Here is a 19,656-nt window from a genome sequence, read left to right as displayed (position 1 = left end):
CCGTTTAGTTCCAATTTTCAATATCTGAAGTAGCATAAATAAATAGATAAATACTTATAGATATGGACACAAGAATATTTTAATAATAAAAAAATAAGAAGAATATTTTTCTTGGTCGTTTTAATTCTGGTTGACAGTTTTATTCATGTCCTGTTTGAAGTGAGCTCACAGTACAGGAAGAAGGAAGACCGCTATAGACGTGCATCCCGTATACAGTGAAAGGAAATAGGCGGCGCGTGAGTCACATCCACTTCCTCCAAGGGTTGGCTTAACTAGCTCATAAACTGGATTGCTTAGGTATACCGATTTACCTTCATCGGCGTAAAAAGTGTACCTAACAGTGTAGTTTTTACACATCAGAAATATTTTCTAACCTCCTTCTTTTTTGAAGTCGGTTAAAAATATAAACTGCAGAGTGATTTTATTATCTGTTTCACACTAAATAAGTAAGCTTAGAAAGCTTAGTGTGTCTCTGTATCAAAGTAAAATACGCTGCCAAAAACTTCGAAAAATGAAATGTTATTTAAAAAAGTAAAACATCAGTGTTAGTACGAGGGGAGCGGGGAGTGAGAATGAAACGACGCGTATTACTCACAAGATGGTCTATTAGTGACTGCCGTAACCGGTCGTGTAGGGCGCAGCGTACACGCAAATCTTAATGTACCTTACATTACTAACATCCCTCCACCCTTAGCCTAATATTCCCCAAAATAATCTTTAAAAATAAACAAGTCCCGTAACGGGTTACGAGATGGAGGAGGTGGTGACTGCGCCTCGTCCGCTTCGGGAGACGCGAGGCCTGGATCCGGCGCGAGCGCAACACCGGCTGCGTGGTCGCTGACGTCGTCTGGTGTCTCAGTGCTTTCCTGAATCGACTCCTCTGTCACTTCTGAGTGTTGTTGTTCTATTGAGATTTGCTGGTCCTCATGTGCTAACAGGACTATCGGTGGTAGCTCTGTGCTGGTGTCTCCTGGTCCATCATCGCAGCTGCTGGGTGGCTGACTATCCAAACGCTGTAGCTCATCCCCCGCATACTTCCACAATTGATTGATGTGGCGCCTGATGTAGACGTCGCTGGGGTGATCTAGCAGCCGCACTAAGTACATAGCGTTGCCGATGAAGTCCTCCACAACACCTTTTACCCAATATGTTTTTTGCTGTCTGTATTCTTTCACTAAAACTAAGTCACCTTTCATTAACTTTATTTTTCTATTTCCCCCATAGTATTTACCCTGTGAGCACTGGTTTTCGTTCACTACACGTTCGAGGTCGAGGTCTGATGTATTCGGGCGATACACGTTTAACATGTCTAATCTGTTTCTAAGTTTACGGCCAAACAAAATTTCGGCGGGTGATCTGCCTGTAGTGCTATGTTCTGAATTTCTATAGTTGTATAGAAATTCATTTAATTTGATTATCAAATCTTTTGCATTAATTCCTGACAAAATAAGTGATTTTATAGCCTTTTTAACGATCTTAACGCTACTCTCAGCCTGACCGTTGCTGCTTGGGTTATAGGTAGGGGTAGTTATGTGTTGAATGCCGTTCTGTACACAAAACTGTTTGAACTCTGAGGAAACGAATGAGGTGCCGTTATCCGTGCAAATCGTTTTAATCAACCCAAACCTACTCATCACTTCACATAGTTTACTTATTACGGCCTTAGTTCCGTACCCCGTGGATACGTCAAAACACTCTAACCATTTTGAATAGGCATCCACTACAATTAGGTATACCCTCCCGTTAACCGGTCCTAGAAAATCTAAATGTACTCGGTACCATGGCTCAGGCGGATAAGGCCAGGCCGTGAGAGGGGCGCGGCGCGGCGCGGGACGTAGCGTCTGGCACACGTCGCACGACGAGACGAACCTATCGATATCAGCTGATAAGCCCGGCCACCAAAACCGGTTCCGCGCTTCCGCCTTCATTTTATTTGTGCCTAAATGCCCATTATGCAATTCTCTCAATACCACTAATCGTTTGCTAGACGGTACTACTAACTTGTATCCACGTACTAAACAAGATTTTTCTACAGATAACTCTGCTCGACACATAAAATATGGTTTTAATTGATTACCTATAAAATGTCGTGGCCACCCTGACTGTACATACTTACATACCTTTGATAGTACATCATCATTTTGTGTCTCCTTGCCGATATCTGTGAGATTCACGAATGGTTCTTCGCCGCTTCCATTGTAAACAAAGTTTACGTAGGTTGCCGTATCTATAGACTCGACTTCGTTTTGGCTGTCTTGAATGTTGAAGTTGCCCGTAGACGACCTACTCAAGAAGTCTGCGGCGTTTAGATTGCTCCTTATGTATTCTATCGTAAAATTATACGATGTTAAGTATATTGCATATCTCTGTAACCGATTAGCAGTAACCTCCGGTATACCTTTGTCTGAATTAAAAATCGATAACAACGGTTTATGGTCAGTTCTTAAAACAAACGGAATGGCCCTACCATACAAATATTGATGGTATTTCCTAACACCAAAAATAATGGCGGTCGCCTCTTTCTGGATCTGACTATAACTTAGCTCCGCTTTAGACAGAGATCGTGACGCGTAGGAGATCGGGCGCTCGATGCCGTCGGCCGCCACCTGCGACAGCACAGCACCCAGCCCGCTCGGCGACGCGTCCACAGTCAGGATCAGCTTGGCTCGCGGATCAAAGTGCGCTAACGTTATGTCAGACACCAAATCACTTTTAATTTGCGATACCGCGGCATCATGCTCCGCGTTCCACTGCCATTTAACGTTTTTCTGTAGTAAGGTATGTAAGGGGCTTAACACACTAGACGCGTTTTTTATAAAGTTCCTATAATAGTTGACCATGCCTAAAAATGACTTTAATTCGGTTACATTAGTCGGTGTCTTAGCCTTTAACACCGCTTCGACTTTATCTTGACATTTGTGTAAACCTTTGCGATCTATTCTAAACCCTAAGTAAGAAACTGATTCCTGAAAAAGTTTACACTTGCTTTTTTGTAAGACTAAACCGGCTTGCTCTAGTCTACCTAGCACTTCCTGTAGCCTGCTCATGTGCTCCCCTTCGGAGCTACCTGTCACCAAGATATCGTCCTGGAAAACCAACACATTCTCGATCCCGGCGAGCACCTGCTCCAGCGTTCTCTGAAAAATGGCTGCTGAGCTAGATAGGCCAAACACTAGTCTGGTGAACTTAAATAAGCCCTTGTGGGTGTTGATGCAAGTGAGCAGTTGGGATTCCTCATCTAAAACTAGCTGGTTGTAAGCTTGCGACAGGTCTAGTTTCGAGAACGTCTTCCCACCATGAAGCTTAGAGAACAACTCCTCTATACGTGGCAACGGGTACTTCTCTATGACTAGCTGTTTGTTCAGAGAGACCGAATAATCAGCACATAGACGGATGTCGCCGTTGCTCTTCAAGACCGGGACTATGGGGCTAGCATAGTCTGCGTTGCCAACGGGCACCAGAATACCTACCTTGACCAACCGTTCCAACTCTCGTTCTACTTTCTCTCTAAGAGCAAATGGCACTTGTCTCGCTTTGAAATACATTGGTTTAGAATCTGGTTTCACACGTAATTCAACTTTGTGTTCTTTTAAGCAACCTAGGTCATCGGAAAATAATTTGGGATATAACACGGTCATCCGCTCCAGATAGTCCGTACAGGTGTTTACTGAAGTGATTTGCAAGCCAAACTTGGATATAAAATCTCTACCTAACAGATTCGGACCGCCACCCCTAACTACAAACACTGTTAAAAACTCAGTTTTGGATTTGTAAGTAAAAGGCAAGGTGAGAGTACCCACAACGGATATATTGGTGCCGTTATATCCCTGTAAAATAACTTCACTAGGCTTTAACTTCACGTTGTTAAAATATTTGTTATACATTTTGTCAGGAACTAACGTTACCGCCGAACCGGTATCTATTTCAAAAGTAATTTTCTCTTTATAAACCAGTACAGATGCCCGCATTGGCTCACCGTTATTAGATGATATGTTACAAATGAAGTTACGCTTACCATCATCACCCGAATCATCACCCTCGACCTCAATAAAGTGTTGCTGCACCTTATTGTTGGGGCACACCCGACGCAGGTGCCCCCGGTTGCCGCACTTGTCGCACTTGTACCGCTTGTACCGGCACTCCTCCGCCCGGTGTCCCAAATTGCCGCATACGAAACACGCGGTCGAGCGCGGTTCTCGAGCGATCTCAGCCGCGGCCCCCAAGGCTCCTCTGCTGTTGCTGCCGCGCGGGCCGTGTGGTCGCACGCTGCCACCCGCTCCGGCCGCCATCCTATACACGGGTACTTCGACGTGTGGCGCGGCTCCTGGCGCCGCCTGCGCCGCCCCGAGTCGAGCACACCGTATAGCCTGAGCAGTTTCTAACGCTTTGCTCAGCGTCAGCTCCGCCATGTCCATCGTGAAGAGCTTGTCCCGCTCGCGGCCCGGCTGCATACCGAGCACGAAGCGGTCCCGCAACAGCTCGTTGAGACAAGCCGCCGGGAACGCGCAGTCCACAGCGAGCCCGCGCACCCGCGCCGCCCACTGTGCTAGATCTTCCGATGCCTGTTGAGTCACTAAGTAGAACCGATTTCGTTCCGCAAATCCACATTTAGCCGGCTCACAATGGTCGTCCAGTAGTTTCACTATCGCGTCATATTCTAATACGTTAATTTTACTAGGTAACGCTAAGTCCCTAATCAATTTAAACGTTGGTTCTGCTAAACTACTGAGTAACACCGCCCGACGCTTCACTGTCGTTTTGCTGTCCACCTCCAAATCGTTCGCGAGAAACCATTGTTCTAGTTTATCTTTAAAAACTGTCCAGTCTTGGTTCTCGTGATTGAAAGTGCCCATCGCGCCTATTGTCACTCTCGCCATGTCCGTTTATTAATCACACACTCCCGAATAACTTAATCGCACGCGTCTGAGGCCGCCACGTCGCCACTGTTAGTACGAGGGGAGCGGGGAGTGAGAATGAAACGACGCGTATTACTCACAAGATGGTCTATTAGTGACTGCCGTAACCGGTCGTGTAGGGCGCAGCGTACACGCAAATCTTAATGTACCTTACATTACTAACAATCAGCAGCATTAAAATTGGTAGATACTGATTAGAAAATCCACATCATAATTATTATTCTCAGAAAGCAACAAAAATCTTCTTTATTTTCAATATTTTTTTAGACAAACTTTTTACAAAGTAAATAAAATTTACTAATGACTAGGCAGCATGGTGTTACGATCTTAGCCTGATGCTTAAACGGGAGAAGGAACAAAAAATACAAAGTTTTATAAACAAATCAATAAAACGAACAGTCCTATAAAAGTTTGTCAGTTTTGACATTTCGAGGCTTTTCGGCGGGAGACGGGAACGGGACAGTTGCTTTCTTCATTGAGTAATCTAAATAATTAATACGAAGTGGTGTTTTGTGGTTAATGATCGCATTAAGTTAGTCAGAAGACATTCGCGAGTGTTATTATATTGGAGTATTCAATGAACAAAGTGTATCTGCCTATTTTCGCTTCGTGCCGGGAAGCCGCTTCATAACTCAAAAGTTTATGCGGACTTTTGAGTTAATTCGTTTGGGGTTCGGAGTAGGAGTCTACTCCAAGGGTGGGGGCTTAGGTTTCATCATCATCATTCATCACCTTTCATCATTTCATTAATCATCAAGAAAAAAAAATACGTAAGACATGGCTGTATGGGCATAGTTCCCTTTGCCTTACCCTTCGGGGAAAATCAAAACAAAAAAAAAAAAAAAAAAATTTGACATTTCGAAACAAATTAACGGTAAGCGATTACCCGAAAGTTTATTTTAATTATTTATTTGTTTAATTAACGTGCAATGTGCGATTCAATGTCAAACCGGGATAGTGTTTGTGGTGTGATTTGGGATAAATAACTCACATTGTACTTTACTTAATATGATGTGCAGTACAGGTGCATGTCTCAGGCAAGGCATGGTTTACGCGAAAAGAGGTAGGTAAGTAAATGTAGATACGTTTATATGCCATATTTTGTCACATTTTGAGTTAAAAGTTTACTCCTTAGGTAGGTATGTAGCGGTTTATAAAATTATACCTATTAGTTTTGCGTCTAATCTCCATATTTTATAATATTATGCGAGGAGGTAATGGCAAGTTCCTATTCAATTTAACCAATGATGTTATTTTAAAAACTCAAAGAAGAAATACCTATCAACATTAATCGTAAGTACTTACGTAGTTTAATGTGTATGTATACACAGGCTTATCTATTGCTGGAATTACTTTTGTTATTTATTATAATTTAGGCCTATTTAGCTGTAAACTAATAAAAATAGTAGTTATTGTTAACTAACGATTGCATGTTTTTGATTTTAAAAATATAAGTAGCTCAAATATTGGCTGTCAAAAGGAATAATTGTTATTTAGGCCTATTTTTTGTATTAAACATATTTTTTTTGAAATATTTTTTTTCATTAAACCTTGTCAGTGCAGTGTACCACTAGCTTAAATGTTACTTTTGCTATGTAAGTAGGTACGTATTTTACTATAATTATTAGAATGCTATAAATTATTTTAGGTACTATGAAGTACCTAGTATAATTGCTTAACTTCTTGTATGACGATTTTCGCATATCAATGAAAAGGAACAAAAATAAGACATTCGGCTCTTTTTTTTAAATCTTCAAACATGTTTCAATTTAAGTGATGCCAATTATTATTGTGATAAATGATTTCCTTCTTGAGAGCCCATGTGGTGAATTAACTTATGTACTGCCAATAAGTACAGTAAGTAGAATATAGTTTATTTCAGTTTTGTATACACCATCCATGGTAGCTTGTTAGCTACCTACCTACTAGGTTTAGGAGGTATTTAGACTGAGGCTTGCTTGTGAATAATAAGCTGTATATTGCTTTGGTTAAGTGCATGTTCCTTGTCATACTAAAATGTACTTTTCATTTGTTTATAGTAAATAAAAACAATACCTCTTCATTACAAATCAGTTCTGTTGATTATTTTCATTTTAAGGAGGTGCAATAGCAGAAAAACAATAACAATGTAGTAAACATTCGTATTTATAATATAATGTTGTCGTTTTATTTACAAATAAATACAAATTCAGTTAATAAATAAATGGTAAATTATCTACATCTTAATAAGTATGTTTTATATCTCATTTCTTAATCTTCTCTGGATTTGTGGAATCCAAAATACTAACGTTAACGTTTTTATGACACGTTACGGTCTCAAGAAAATTTGAGACTTCGACGTTCGGGCGACACGTTCACGTACATTCACACTATACAACTATATTTACAAGGTACTCGTAGACGATTCACTCAGCGTCGCGGGGCGCTCGTCCTGTGGCCCCGCGCGCTCTCACCACACTCGGCAGGCACGGCGATCACTGAGTCCAACCCCGCGCGGTCCGAAGCTGTCCGCTCGCCAATAAATATTTGTACAACGCGACGCGACTCGCGCCGCTCGACTCGGCGCTTCGGAGGGCGCGGGCGGCGCGTGGCGGGACTAGATAATACTGGAGAGCCGCGGCGGAGGCTCCGGGCAGCGGCAGCCGGAGCGGCGGCAGCGCGCGTACAGCGCCGCGCCCGCCGCCGCGCAGCCTCGCAGCGGCCAGTACAGCCACAGGCACGGCAGCGGCAGCGACAGTGCCGACACGCACGCCAGCCGCGGCCCGCACGCGCACGGCTCGCCCGCCTCCTCCTCGCCGCTCCCGCAGTGGTAGAACAGCGCTTTTACGCAGCACATGCACGACGCGTAGTCGACGCACGCCTCGGCGCTACAGAGGCACGAGCCGCAGAGCCAGCGTGATGGCAGAGGTCGTGGCCGCGCGCACTGCTCGCAGCGGCAGCGGCCGCAAGTCTCGCACACGATTGAGTCGGCCGGGAGGGCGCCGGCGCGCCGCTTATCGGCCGCGGCGGCCGGCTGTGTCGTCACCGGCTTGAGAGGCTGCGCGGCGGCGTGGGATGCCGCGGGTGCGGCGTGCGCCCGCCGCGGAGCCTCAACGTAGGCGTTGCGCTCTCGTTCGGCCTCTGGTCGCGGCCGCAGCAGCGACACGGTGGGCTGGCGCGCGCCCGTCGGCCTATGGACGCGCGCCGCCGGCTTGGGCGGCCGGGGCGGCGCCGCCGGCCCGCCATACTCATCCATCGAGTCCGGCTAACGGCTCTCCGGGCCGTCGCCTTCCTGTTCCCTCATCGTCTCCACCTGCCCGACAAGAAAAACGAAACCGTTAAGGGAGCCTTACAACGAGATTGTAGTTATTAGTGACACTTAACCTAATTTTCCTTATTCCAATCATACTTCACCTATCATACAATGTGCTGCCTTTGTATTGAGTGTGTGGGTATCATAATTCTCTAAGTTGCGAGACGATTACAGATGATATGAGATTATTGACGTCCTGGTTTTAATGATTATGAGTCTTTAATTACTTTTTGAATGTCCATTTTAAAGGAATGTTCGTGAATTCTAGAGCATCGAGTCTAAACGCAGTAGCAACGTAACATGAGATCTGATTTTTATACCCTGTTTTGTTTGCGAAGCATTTGCCTTATAGTGTACCTTATTCTACTTTGCTGTAACTGATGATGAACCAACGATAATCTGTGTTTTCTTTTTACTTTTATTTGTTAGATTTCTTTACCGACCAAAGGTCCCAGCTTCCAATGCCTCGTGTGAAAGAAATTGAGTTGTAGTTTTCATTTATATCGAGATTTTTTATTTAATATATATAATCTTTCCTGAAATGTTGTTGGCATTAGCTCGATTATTTTACATAAGGACAAGAAATTCAGCTACATTCGCGCAGTAGTTTGAAAGTTAAACTTGTGTCACCCACAAGAAAGGTGTCGATTTCTAACAACTACAAAGTTTCATCTCAATTACGCTTTACGTTTAATATGAATCTTTAAAAATGTGCATAATTTGAACGTTGTGCTTAGGATAAGCACAACGTTCAAGTTTTAAGCTTAAAATGGAAAGTGACGTAACCTTATTATCATCACGGTTTTCTTCTAAGAATCTGTATGAATACAGCAGTGGTCCATTTAAATTCGTTTATAGTTTTAAGCTGGCTACTACTATTGTGGCTTATACTGAATTGTTTCATACTGTGGCTTTGCTATTGGAGAGCTGTCCTTTGTCCGGCTAAGTAGTGAATCATCTGAGACAAATCTACATAAATCACGCCAAAGAAGGGAAGGCGTAAGAAATAAAGTGAATAGACTAATGGTATTTGGACATCGTTAGATAATTATAAAGTAAGAATACATTTGTTGTCTGTTCCTTAGTAATTTGTAAAAAGTGTCGAATCGGATTTGAATATTTACAATTTGACAATATTGCTGGCGAAATTTGACTTATTATGTACGTTCAGTCCCTTTTCAAAATTTTACACATTATGGCTCAGTTAGATTCCGTCACAGTGATTGCGAGTGAAGATTAACGAAAAATAAATGTTGTTTTCTACATGGGTGTATAAATCTAAAAACAACTAATAACATTTTTAGATTTTTACATACTGAAGCGTATGATTATTCTTGCAAATACAATATCCAGTCCTATTATAACGAGGTAAAAAACCACACAATGAGCTCCAGTGTTTCATCTGCAGCCATTCAGATGTGTTCATGGTTGTGTTGCTCATGTTTTTGTACGACTTCCTGTTGTCTTATAAATAACATACCTAAAAACTATTAATATCTACTTACTTCAACAACACAATTTTTACGATATAATGGTAATTGAAATTATGAACAGATATTTTGTTGTAAAGTTGGTTTGATTAATGACTTTTCATGATCATTTGTTGATGTTTCATTAGTTTGCATTTTCTTAAACTTTTCTTTGATGACATTTTAAAGATTTCTCAATATGCCGAAGGATATTTCGTTCGCTGCAGTTAAGTTACCTGCTATAAAATGTTAAAACGGAATGTCTAATTCTTAATTCAGTTGCCGCAAATGTATCTATTTCAATAATGTCGTTATTCTGGGTTTGTAGAGCGTATTCTAAAACGTTTGAATTAAGTTTACTCAATTGATTTAATAAAATCAAGTCATTGGTAAATTAAAACATTTTTTTTGGTTCTGAAAACAACTTATTATGTTTGTCTAAATGTACTGTTATCGGCAGAGTTCGTTACAAGATATTAACAGTTTATGTTGCGATTGTTTACAATTTATTATTCTTTATCAGCGTCCACAGTTATCAGTTTACTATCGAAATTCATTGGACTGACTGTTGCTATAATAAATCACAGACTTGTGTCCCGTCAACAGACTATTTAAAAGTAAAAACAATTTTGTTGAGTAATTACTTTGCGTAATTAACTTAAATGTTGTTGTTGCCGTCAAGGATCTGTATCTGTTTTTCCGTTGGATTGTTTGTTATAGAACAGGACTCTTTTGGTGGTACAAGCTGTTATGACTATGGCTCGTATGTCATACGTTCGTCAATAATATACGATTTGAAAGATTTATTCATGTTTAAAACAAATAAATGAAAGCAGTATTATTAACTCGTTAGTTGGGAACGTTCTCGCGGAGAGCGGCGAGCGCGGTGCACGTGTGCTGGTCGCCAGGCGGCGCGCGCGCACCGCGTCGCTACTCGTCATTCATGTTAGCTTAGCTTCTTCGCGGTCCATGTCATTACTACATACATGTTATTATCCATTTAAATTAAACTTCTACGATAGATAAGTCAACCGCACGTCGCAATCTTGATAGATTTTAACGGTTTCTCTCGGGTTGACGAGGATACCCACGTCATATGCCATTTGTACTTACAAAACAGGCGTACCACGGTCACACGTTTCCTGCACACATCTCAACACAAGGGCACTGGGGCCGCACGGCCGCACACACTACACTCAGCTCCTGTTAGCCAACCGAGCGATTGACCGTGCCGCACCGAAACCGCGCCGGAAGATTCACTGACACACAAAATTACGGCAGAACCACCGAATTTCGGTCGCGCAAATCCACGGGAGGGTTCAGAAGAGCGGCGCGGTCCGGAGCGGCACCTGGCGCGGGCGGGGGGCGGCCCACGCACCGGCCTCGATTCTCGTCCGCCCGCCGCGCGGTTATCACTGCAATATGGCCGCTACTCACTTCCTCGCTGAAGTTTTTCGTTGATTTCTACTCCTAATCTCGACGACGGCGTTTTTCTTAACCGTTCCGAACTCGTGCGGATTCACTGCACTTATTCTTATACACATTTTAATCGAAAACTGGGAGCGCTAGCGCTACGCTCCGACGAAACGACCGTTCCGTTCATTGGCACATTCCGCACTGGCGTCGGGCGCGGGAGCGGGCCGCGCGGCCGCCTCCCTCCGCCTCGCCGCGCGCCGCCCGCGCCTCGCCTTTTTATGAATGGAAGGCGGCCATACTGAATGAACTGCGTACACGGAGCGGTTGGCCGCTATTTTCGCGGGCGAGCGGTGTTAGGGGTCCGGGGGGCGGAGGCCGGAAGCGGGCTGCGAGCGCTCGCGGTGCCAAATTTTGCGGCGCGGGCGGCGGCAGCGGATGTGCTCGTTTACCGAGCTTCCGGCGAGATCCCCCCGCGCAGCCACATCCGGGAATTGGGTTTCCGGTCGGCGAGAGTCGCGCCACCGGGATGCCGCCCACTTTCGTCCTCCTATCCACTTCTTATCCTTCCATGCACCATAATCTGGCATCGAGACGTTCATTCAAATACGCCTCATCTACGCAAATAGCATTTGTTCAAGAATAGCATTCGATTTCAATTCGGGCAATTAAAAGTCGGCACACAGACATAATGACAGAATTACTAGTATTGTGGTAGCGTCTTGGAACTGCGTCGTGAGAATCTAAATCTTGTCTACGTAGCAGTTCCATTCATTACTACAAGATATTTTGGCATGTGTTTTGTGATGAGACGCGCCAGAGACGACGATGGCTCCTGTTATCGCGGGCGCGGTAATTTTCGCAAGGTTGCAGCGACCATAAGGCGCGTTGAACACTCCGCGTCTCTGTGTCAAGGACGAGCGATAACGCTATACCATACGTCGACGTTTGTCACGCTATAATACCATCGCCGCCAAAATATTCGCCTAATTACGTACGAGCCTATTCGTAACGTAAAATACGATTGTAGTTTGTAATTTGTTCTGTCCAGATGGTTTATTTTGCCGACTATTGAAGCAGATACTGTTGAAGTGTAGTTGACCTTAGTAGAAAATTTCTTTGTTCTATTTTATTTCTTGAGTTAGTTCTGTTCTTAAGACTTTCTCTTTAAAACGGATGTTAAGCTTATAATTTGCTGTCAATAATATTTATATAAAAATTCACATAAATGTTTCAAGTTTCGATGTCTAAAATTACTTGCCAAACTTTAGTGGAGCAACTTTAGTTTTGGATATTGGAGTGGTTTTTACAAAAAACTGGATTTATCAAGTCTTCAGACCCCGTAAAACTAGGACAACGGGATTATGACTTTGTCTTTGAAAGTTATTTAAAAATAGAACCTAAATTGACGTACGGCTACATAAAGTCTTAACAAATAGCGTAGTAATGCCATTTTATTGATATCTGATTATGTCGAATTTCATGCGATATTTCGTATATTTGGTTAGGAGTAGGACAGTCACTCGAAATATTCCTCAAGGTAATCAAGACCGGACGGCTGGCTTGACGTTTTGGCGTAACACGTGACAACTCTTCGCATAAACCTAGATTTCACCACATTTCTTAGTCGTTTCTCGAGTATTATATTGTCTATATTGATTTTTCATAAAGCTTACACCCTTAGTAAAGCAAATATAAGTAGATACTTAGTCTTGTCTGAAGATCCCTATTTGTGTGTAGCGATTACTTATTAGCAATGTCGTACTACTTCAGTGTCTAAGTTTCGTTTTTTTTGAATCAGTCTTTGTAGAGATATCTAAGAGTATATTATTATATCATGGTGGTATGGTCTAAAGATTTTCTATATGATACCTACCTAACATCATTATGTAGTCGTTGGCAAGTTTTGGGCCCTTTTTGAGTCTTTAGTTCTTCTACAAAAGTTCTTCAATGAAGAGCGAATTTGACGGTCGAGTAACTGTTATGAAAAAAGAACCTAAACAATTCTAGATTTGTGACCAGACTGAACAAATGATCAGAGGTCTTATCCACTACCAGAATACCATTCATTCTAGTAACATTCTATACCTATGTAGCAAGTTACCGTTGTAATGCTCTGTTTCACAGTAATCAAAGCAGCAGTCTTGTCCTGTCCCTGAGATATCTTATGACATTATGATTTTTTTTTTTTTTTTTTGACGTGACTTATTGTAGATTTGCCGCAGATGGCATTAACTACTTGGCCGGACAAATGGGGAGCGCTGAAGGCTCTCACCCGGTACAACGTTTAAGACAACAGGCCTGAGGGTGCCCAGTTGGGCGCGAACCTCGGCTCAGGGCGTCGTCTGAGAGGAAAAATATTTGAAAGAATTAATCGACCCTAGTGGGTCGATAGCGATAAGCGCTGAATGAGGGAAATCGTCGACCACGCCGGCGGGGTCGGTATCGGGGTCAGACATTATGATATTAATTGAATAGTCTTAACATTTGCAACTTCATAGACTGTGTTATCCTGCAAGAAGCAAATGCATTAGCACATGATCTCTGAATATCCGATCCAACTGAATCCCATTTATGCCACAAATCTTAACTAAAGATTACAATAAATATTATACACATTAACTCGTTTACTTTTTGTTTAGTCATTTCCGTTCCCAGAGAAACAGTAGTTATAATATTCCTCTGAATGAATCGACCATCTTGCGGAATGTCCGTGAAAGAAATAATTTATTCACCAGCTCAGAACAAAGACCCAAACGGTCAGTGTAATCGTGAATGGATGGGTCGAGGGAATGACTGTATCTTTACAAAAAATCTTTCTCTACCTGAGTTGGTTCATTCGCCTTAAATTCTATTGTTGAAATGCAGTCGAACACAGCAGTGTTCGCTCGTTTTAAAAGTTGCTTTTTAGGCAACTGACTGCGATTCATTGTCACCAAACTGACGTTATTTTAGCCAGTCATTTTGCAAATGTCAAATATAACGATTTTTCTCATGATCACTAACAAAAGTGATCAAGCAAGACACCAGCGATATAAATGCATTTTATCATCTGGTTTTAAACAGCAGTTGATTGAATTCATAATTTCTTACGAAATGTGATGCCAATCTTGGATGAACAATGGAAGTGACAATGGGTGGCCTAAATAGGTATAGTGAAAACGACACCATTGCCTTCCTAATAAAGCAAATGTATGAAGACTTCAAGGAATGCAATCAGTACATACCATTATGGAGCTTCAATACAATGAGCTTAATAAGAAATCCATTTTCGCGGTATACAGATCCAGTTACCTATTGTTTATTTGCATAAGGCAGATGTTAATTGTCTGTCTGATTTCGACGTTCTGGTTTTGTGATGTTGATCTTGTACTTTCAATGCGTGGTGCTTAAAAATCACACTGATAAATAGCCGTTATTCGTATAATTACAAGTTAAAGAATAGTTCTCGGAGTGTCGGCGTTATAATCTCGGGCCCACTCGATAGAAATCAGGTTTCGTTTGTTATTCTGGAGGCGGCGCGCGCGTTCTAAGCGGAAGCCGGCTCACCCGTACTTTCCATCCGCCAGCGCTTGCACCCATGCAACTAAAACGATTTCATCTGTTCTTATACCTACATGTACCTATATATAACGTCAAATGTACTCGATTTCTTGCTTTAATGTTATTTTTGTTTTAGAAAATTCAGGAGCTACGCAGACTATGAAAGATTAACAATTGTCAACGTTTAAATTTTTGAATAAGTAGGTACCTGAGTAATCTTTCATAAATGCATATCATCATTGGCCTTATTCGTCTGTTTCAGACGATTTATGACGTCATTGCCTCGAAGAAATGCACTTTCTTTCATGGCTGTGCAACATAACATAACATAAACAGCCTATATAACTACTGGGCACAGGCATCCCTTCAATCAACCGGAGGGGGCATGGAGTATGCTCCACCACGCTGCTCCACTGCGGGTTGGTGGAGGTCATAAATGCAACATAAGTAAATTGAATTACCGTTTTGTAGCATAAATATTGATTAAAGAATATCATAAGTACAAGTTATCTATGACTGAGGTAGGTATATTTTATATAACAATAAGTTTCCCTAGACTCGTGTTAAAGTAGGTAAGTTAAATTCACCAACGAATTTTCCTTAGTGGCGCTTCTGGTTATCTGGCACTGTCGACTGATTTCCGAAAATATTCTCTTATCTTTGAACTTCCTTCCAAAGTCAACTTTCATTATCGTTAATGTTTTATTTGATAATTCCTAATTTATTGCGACATCACTGCTGTGTATAAATGAAACCTTACAAATGTAATTGACTAAATGTAATGATAATTAGAGTATTGTTTTTAATCATCCTTATCTTTGCGAGTTAAGAGCTGATAAATTGTTTTATTTAGAAGTTGTTTGTCTACTATCGCATCGTATACCCAAATTGTTATACTATGAGCTCAAACTGCGGATGCGTCGAAACATAATACCGGATGTTTGCCACAGATAAACGAAACGTGAATGAGAACGTTTGTACTGATCCTTACTTCAGCTACACTATTATTCTATTTTACTACTATAAAAAAAACAGCTCATAGATACACTACAAAATTCCACCTAGTTGATAGAAAATATGTTTTTAGCAACATATTAGTCATTTGAATAAATATTTAGCTAACCTCAAGTACCTACCTACCTTATTTTTATTTCTTGTGTCGTTTCCTTTACGTAAATGTTCTCTTTACAAAATGAAACCACGATTCGTGTACGTAAGCTAGACATACCTACCTACATCATGCGTTGATATTTTATTTACTTGGACAGTACGCGCTTATGTAACCGCGAGGAGATAAACTACACTTGAAACGTTGATACAAGCAGTATTTTTAATTAATCGACCAATAACTGAGCGTTACGTAACAGCAAAAGCTAGAATGAAGGATCTCATTGAATGGGTGTCTCGCTCCACTCGGTTCATTCATGACACGCACTCATACCCGGTGACCTTAGCGCACCAGCCAACCCATGTGGCTATTTAGCAAGCCGGCGGATGTGTGTAGTAGCGAATATTTGTCGAGCGTGTAACTTATATAAAGAACACACTCGCTGACTTCAATTTTGACACTTAAAGTGTTGCCTCATAGTGTAAACCACGTAAGGGCCCTTTTGAAAAGTCACATTAAATGTGATTTTCTTCAACGAAACCTCGATTTCTTTCAAATATTTTCGTTTCGGGTAAAATTTGAGACCACAAAGACCTTAAATGATACAAGCTATTGCTAGGTTTTGTTAACAAAAATCACATCTGAATGCGAAATTTTCAAAAAGGCTTACGTGATTTTCACTAAAAGGCGACGTTATGTCATAGTACTTGTACACAGAGTTCGAAAATGATATGTTTTCTTGTTTTAATTGAAGGCAATTACATAAATTCCACGTAGCGGTCGGGTGAGGGCTTGGGGAGGGGTGCGGGCGGCGCGGGTGAGGCGGTCGACCTTCCGTGAGGCCGTCCGCCCGCTCTCGGCCCTCCGAGCACTCCGACACTCCGCGGCCCGCCGGCCGTCGTGACGTGACGGCTTATTAAGGTTCCCGGCGACCGACCACAGGAAACTACGTACTTCAATCAATCCGGCCGCGGTCGCTCTCACCGTCCCAAACTTCTTGTCGTAGGTATACCTACTGCCTACCTAGTCGAGCGAGACAATTTAAATATGCTGACAGTTTACGCAGCCACGTATAAAATATTGAAGAGTTTATCTTTGGAACTGATCATACTGATTTCCTCTATATAAGTAGATTGAGCTATTTCATTTCGTTTTTAGGATAGGTAACTAATAGGTAGGTACTCTCTCAGGCCGATACTAGGCATCGTTATAAAATGAAAATCATAAATAAAATAAAAAATCTGATAAAGTATACTTAACGTTAAAATTTATCTTAATCCTTTTACAATATACCTAATAATCTTGAGAGAGATATATTTTCTTCGAAAGTTTAAAATACTTTCTATTGATTTCCATGCTCGTAATCTGATGCAGCCACATCCGTAGGTCCAAGGCAAATTGTTACTCTTACTTAGTAAAGTAACACCCAGTGGGTAACATAAAGTTTTAGATTCCGGCTACGTTTATCCTACTAGGTAAGTTGATCTTACTTTGAGCGACACTCTGAAATAAAAAAATACACGGAAAATCATAAAATACTGCATAATAATTAAATATGTTTTGTGGTTTTCCTCTTAATCACAACAATACCTTGCGGTATTGTGATTCTGATTTTTAAATTGGTACTTATAGTCGGTAATTATAGTTTTCTGATATAGACAAATTTGTATAGCAATTATAATAGGTAGCTGTTCGCCCGTGACTTATCCGCGTAGATTTCGGTTATCACGTGCCACGTTTTCCCCACATTCTATGTTCATCTCCTTAAGGCGTAATTTTCGGGATAAAAACTATTGTATGTTATTCTAGTTTAAGACCTTAAACTATCTTTATATCTTTGTGAAAAGTGGATTTAGCAGCAGCAACGTGTTGCTCAAAGATTTCATAACTGTAAGCCTTTACGGCACATTAATAAAGAAAGACCAAAAAGACCTTATGTGGAACAAATTAGAGAGAAATTGAAATTATTTAGAAGCGAAAGAGTTAACATAACATAAGCTCACGACGATATCCCGATTGAGGTGGTCACAGATACATCCATCGGAAGATGAACTAAGTACCCACACCTCACCAACCAAGTGTTATACCAACGTGTTAGGTGGTGTACTGGTGTCCCATATCACCATCTATGATGGTCGAGCTAACTGTTTAGTGCACTTAAGAAATTAATAACTCATAGGTGCAAATCCGGTACGTTGTTCAAATCGGCATTCCCCTGTTGGGAAGAAAGCCGGTGCACCACAGGACTGCAGTCGCAATGAAACAGCTATATATAGACACAGATGGAATGCTACACCGACAAAAGATTATAGATATAAACCGTATCTAGGGTGTAGCAAGGATTAGAACAAGTAAGATCTGACTGCAGCGACTGATGGCTGGTAGCGACCGGCAACAGTACGGAGGTGTGATTTACGCCTTACGACGCGGCTAGGTGTGGTGCCGTGGGCGAACGGGCCGGCCGCTGCCCACGCGCAGCTCGCGCCCGGGCATGCGCCGACCAGCCAACGTCGTCGCCGCGAATTCCGAGCCCACCACTTACTACGGCCCACACCTGCGCTCTCTTAACACCTACCTCGCGTGACACAATACATGTCATGTCAAAATCACCAGATCACTTGCCAGTTCCCTACAACTGCTTCCCTCTAGGTAGTACAATAGTCGGTAGTTTTTACCTACCTGGGCACCCTCAGCGCCCTTGTTTTAAAATTTGCATAGATTGAGATCTATCAGCGTTCTCGCAATTAAATCGAGACTTGTTCAGTCACAAACGTGTGTAATGTGTAACATAAGTTTTTCTTGACGTGACTTATTCCCGACGACCCGATTACTCTAGCCACAGAGGCGGCCAATCAGCTCGCGACACCAAACACTTCAGAACCCCGATACCGACCCCGCCGGCGGCGTGGTCGATGATTTCCCTCATTCACCGCTTATCGCTATCGACCCACTAGGGTCGATTAATTCTTTCAAATATTCTTTTCTCACACGACGCCCTGAGCCGAGGTTCGCGCCCAACTGGACACCCTGTGGCGGCGTTTATGATAATAACACTTACTAACAAGTATATTACTGTACCGTCACATAAGTTACAACAATAATTGAAGATTATAGAAACTTTGAAGGGACAATTCAGTGGTCATGAGATATCACATATGTATCTCATTAATGATATAAGCTACATATTCTAACGCGTCCGACATAGATAGGTACTTCAACTATCTATGTTTTATCTGAGAGCCATCTTCGACTGATGGACGGTAGAAGACCGCATTACTCTCCGCACGGGCCCGGGTCTCGTACCCGTTGGATCCACCTTACCAGCATTGGCTACTTCCATGTACTGGTGAGGCTTGCAACATTGGATCCTCTTACCCGTTAGGCAGTAACTGAGCATCTCCTCATGTACATGGGGCTGGGCCCCCTCGGGTCTCCTCAACACCCCTACAACCCGCCTTTACCTCCCTGCCTCTCACCACCCACTATCTGCTCATGCGAATCCATCAGAATCTCGCCCAGATAGGATTACTAGGGGAACATGTACGGCGAAGAGCCCGTACTGCTAGTCCCCCTACTCAAGATTGGGTGGCCACCCCTAAACTCGCTTCTAGGCTGGCTGGACGTTGCGATCCACGCCACCTAGCTCATGGGTAAGTGCGTCCACTTCACCCTAGTGCTGATCCCAGAGCACCCGTCAAACTTGGTGAGAGGTAACTTAATGCTCAGAACCACTGTGACAATTATTACATTCAATGACACTACTTTGTACCTCATGCTGTACAACGTGTAACATAATACATGATATCTCAAGAGCCTTGTCGCACTTCACTTAACTAAGCCATCAGGGACTTACCGACCTTGTTCCACATCATCTTACATGCAGGCAGACAACCATTACCTGGTGTCTCTCACGAT

At 42.4% G+C, this 19,656-nt stretch overlaps 2 protein-coding genes across 5 annotated transcripts in view; both read right to left on the bottom strand.

The window, feature by feature from the left end:
• Positions 1-1,182: 1,182 nt before the first annotated feature.
• LOC126366316 (uncharacterized) lies at positions 1,183-4,990 on the bottom strand. The gene is made up of 2 exons (XM_050009425.1): positions 4,016-4,990; positions 1,183-1,383 (listed from the first exon to the last, which is right to left on the bottom strand). Exons 1-2 carry the CDS (start codon positions 4,875-4,877, stop codon positions 1,310-1,312), a joined length of 936 nt encoding a protein of 311 aa, XP_049865382.1. The 5' UTR covers positions 4,878-4,990; the 3' UTR covers positions 1,183-1,309.
• A 2,053-nt stretch (positions 4,991-7,043) lies between these two features.
• The window catches only part of LOC126366335 (protein sprouty homolog 3), a 42,918-nt gene continuing 30,305 nt past the window's right edge, over positions 7,044-19,656 (bottom strand). For 2 of the 4 annotated variants that reach the window (XM_050009453.1, XM_050009451.1), the window contains exon 3: positions 7,044-8,208. In XM_050009453.1, coding sequence (XP_049865410.1) covers positions 7,513-8,151 — 639 coding nt within the window. In that variant the 5' untranslated portion in view covers positions 8,152-8,208 and the 3' untranslated portion in view covers positions 7,044-7,512. The other 2 variants (XM_050009450.1, XM_050009452.1) reach the window with 2 other exon arrangements.

Source organism: Pectinophora gossypiella, chromosome 4 (assembly GCF_024362695.1).
Source record: "Pectinophora gossypiella chromosome 4, ilPecGoss1.1, whole genome shotgun sequence".
NCBI classification, from domain to species: Eukaryota; Metazoa; Arthropoda; class Insecta; order Lepidoptera; family Gelechiidae; genus Pectinophora; species Pectinophora gossypiella.
This window is presented reverse-complemented; position numbering and strand designations above follow the sequence as displayed.

Excerpts from the sequence above, each read along its gene's own strand:
- LOC126366316 (XM_050009425.1), bottom strand. The coding sequence starts at position 4,877 with ATGGCGAGAGTGACAATAGGCGCGATGGGCACTTTCAATCACGAGAAC. Across the intron at positions 1,384-4,015 it reads TGATGATTCGGGTGATGATG|AAATTCAGAACATAGCACTA; the intron begins GTAAGCGTAACT and ends ATACAACTATAG.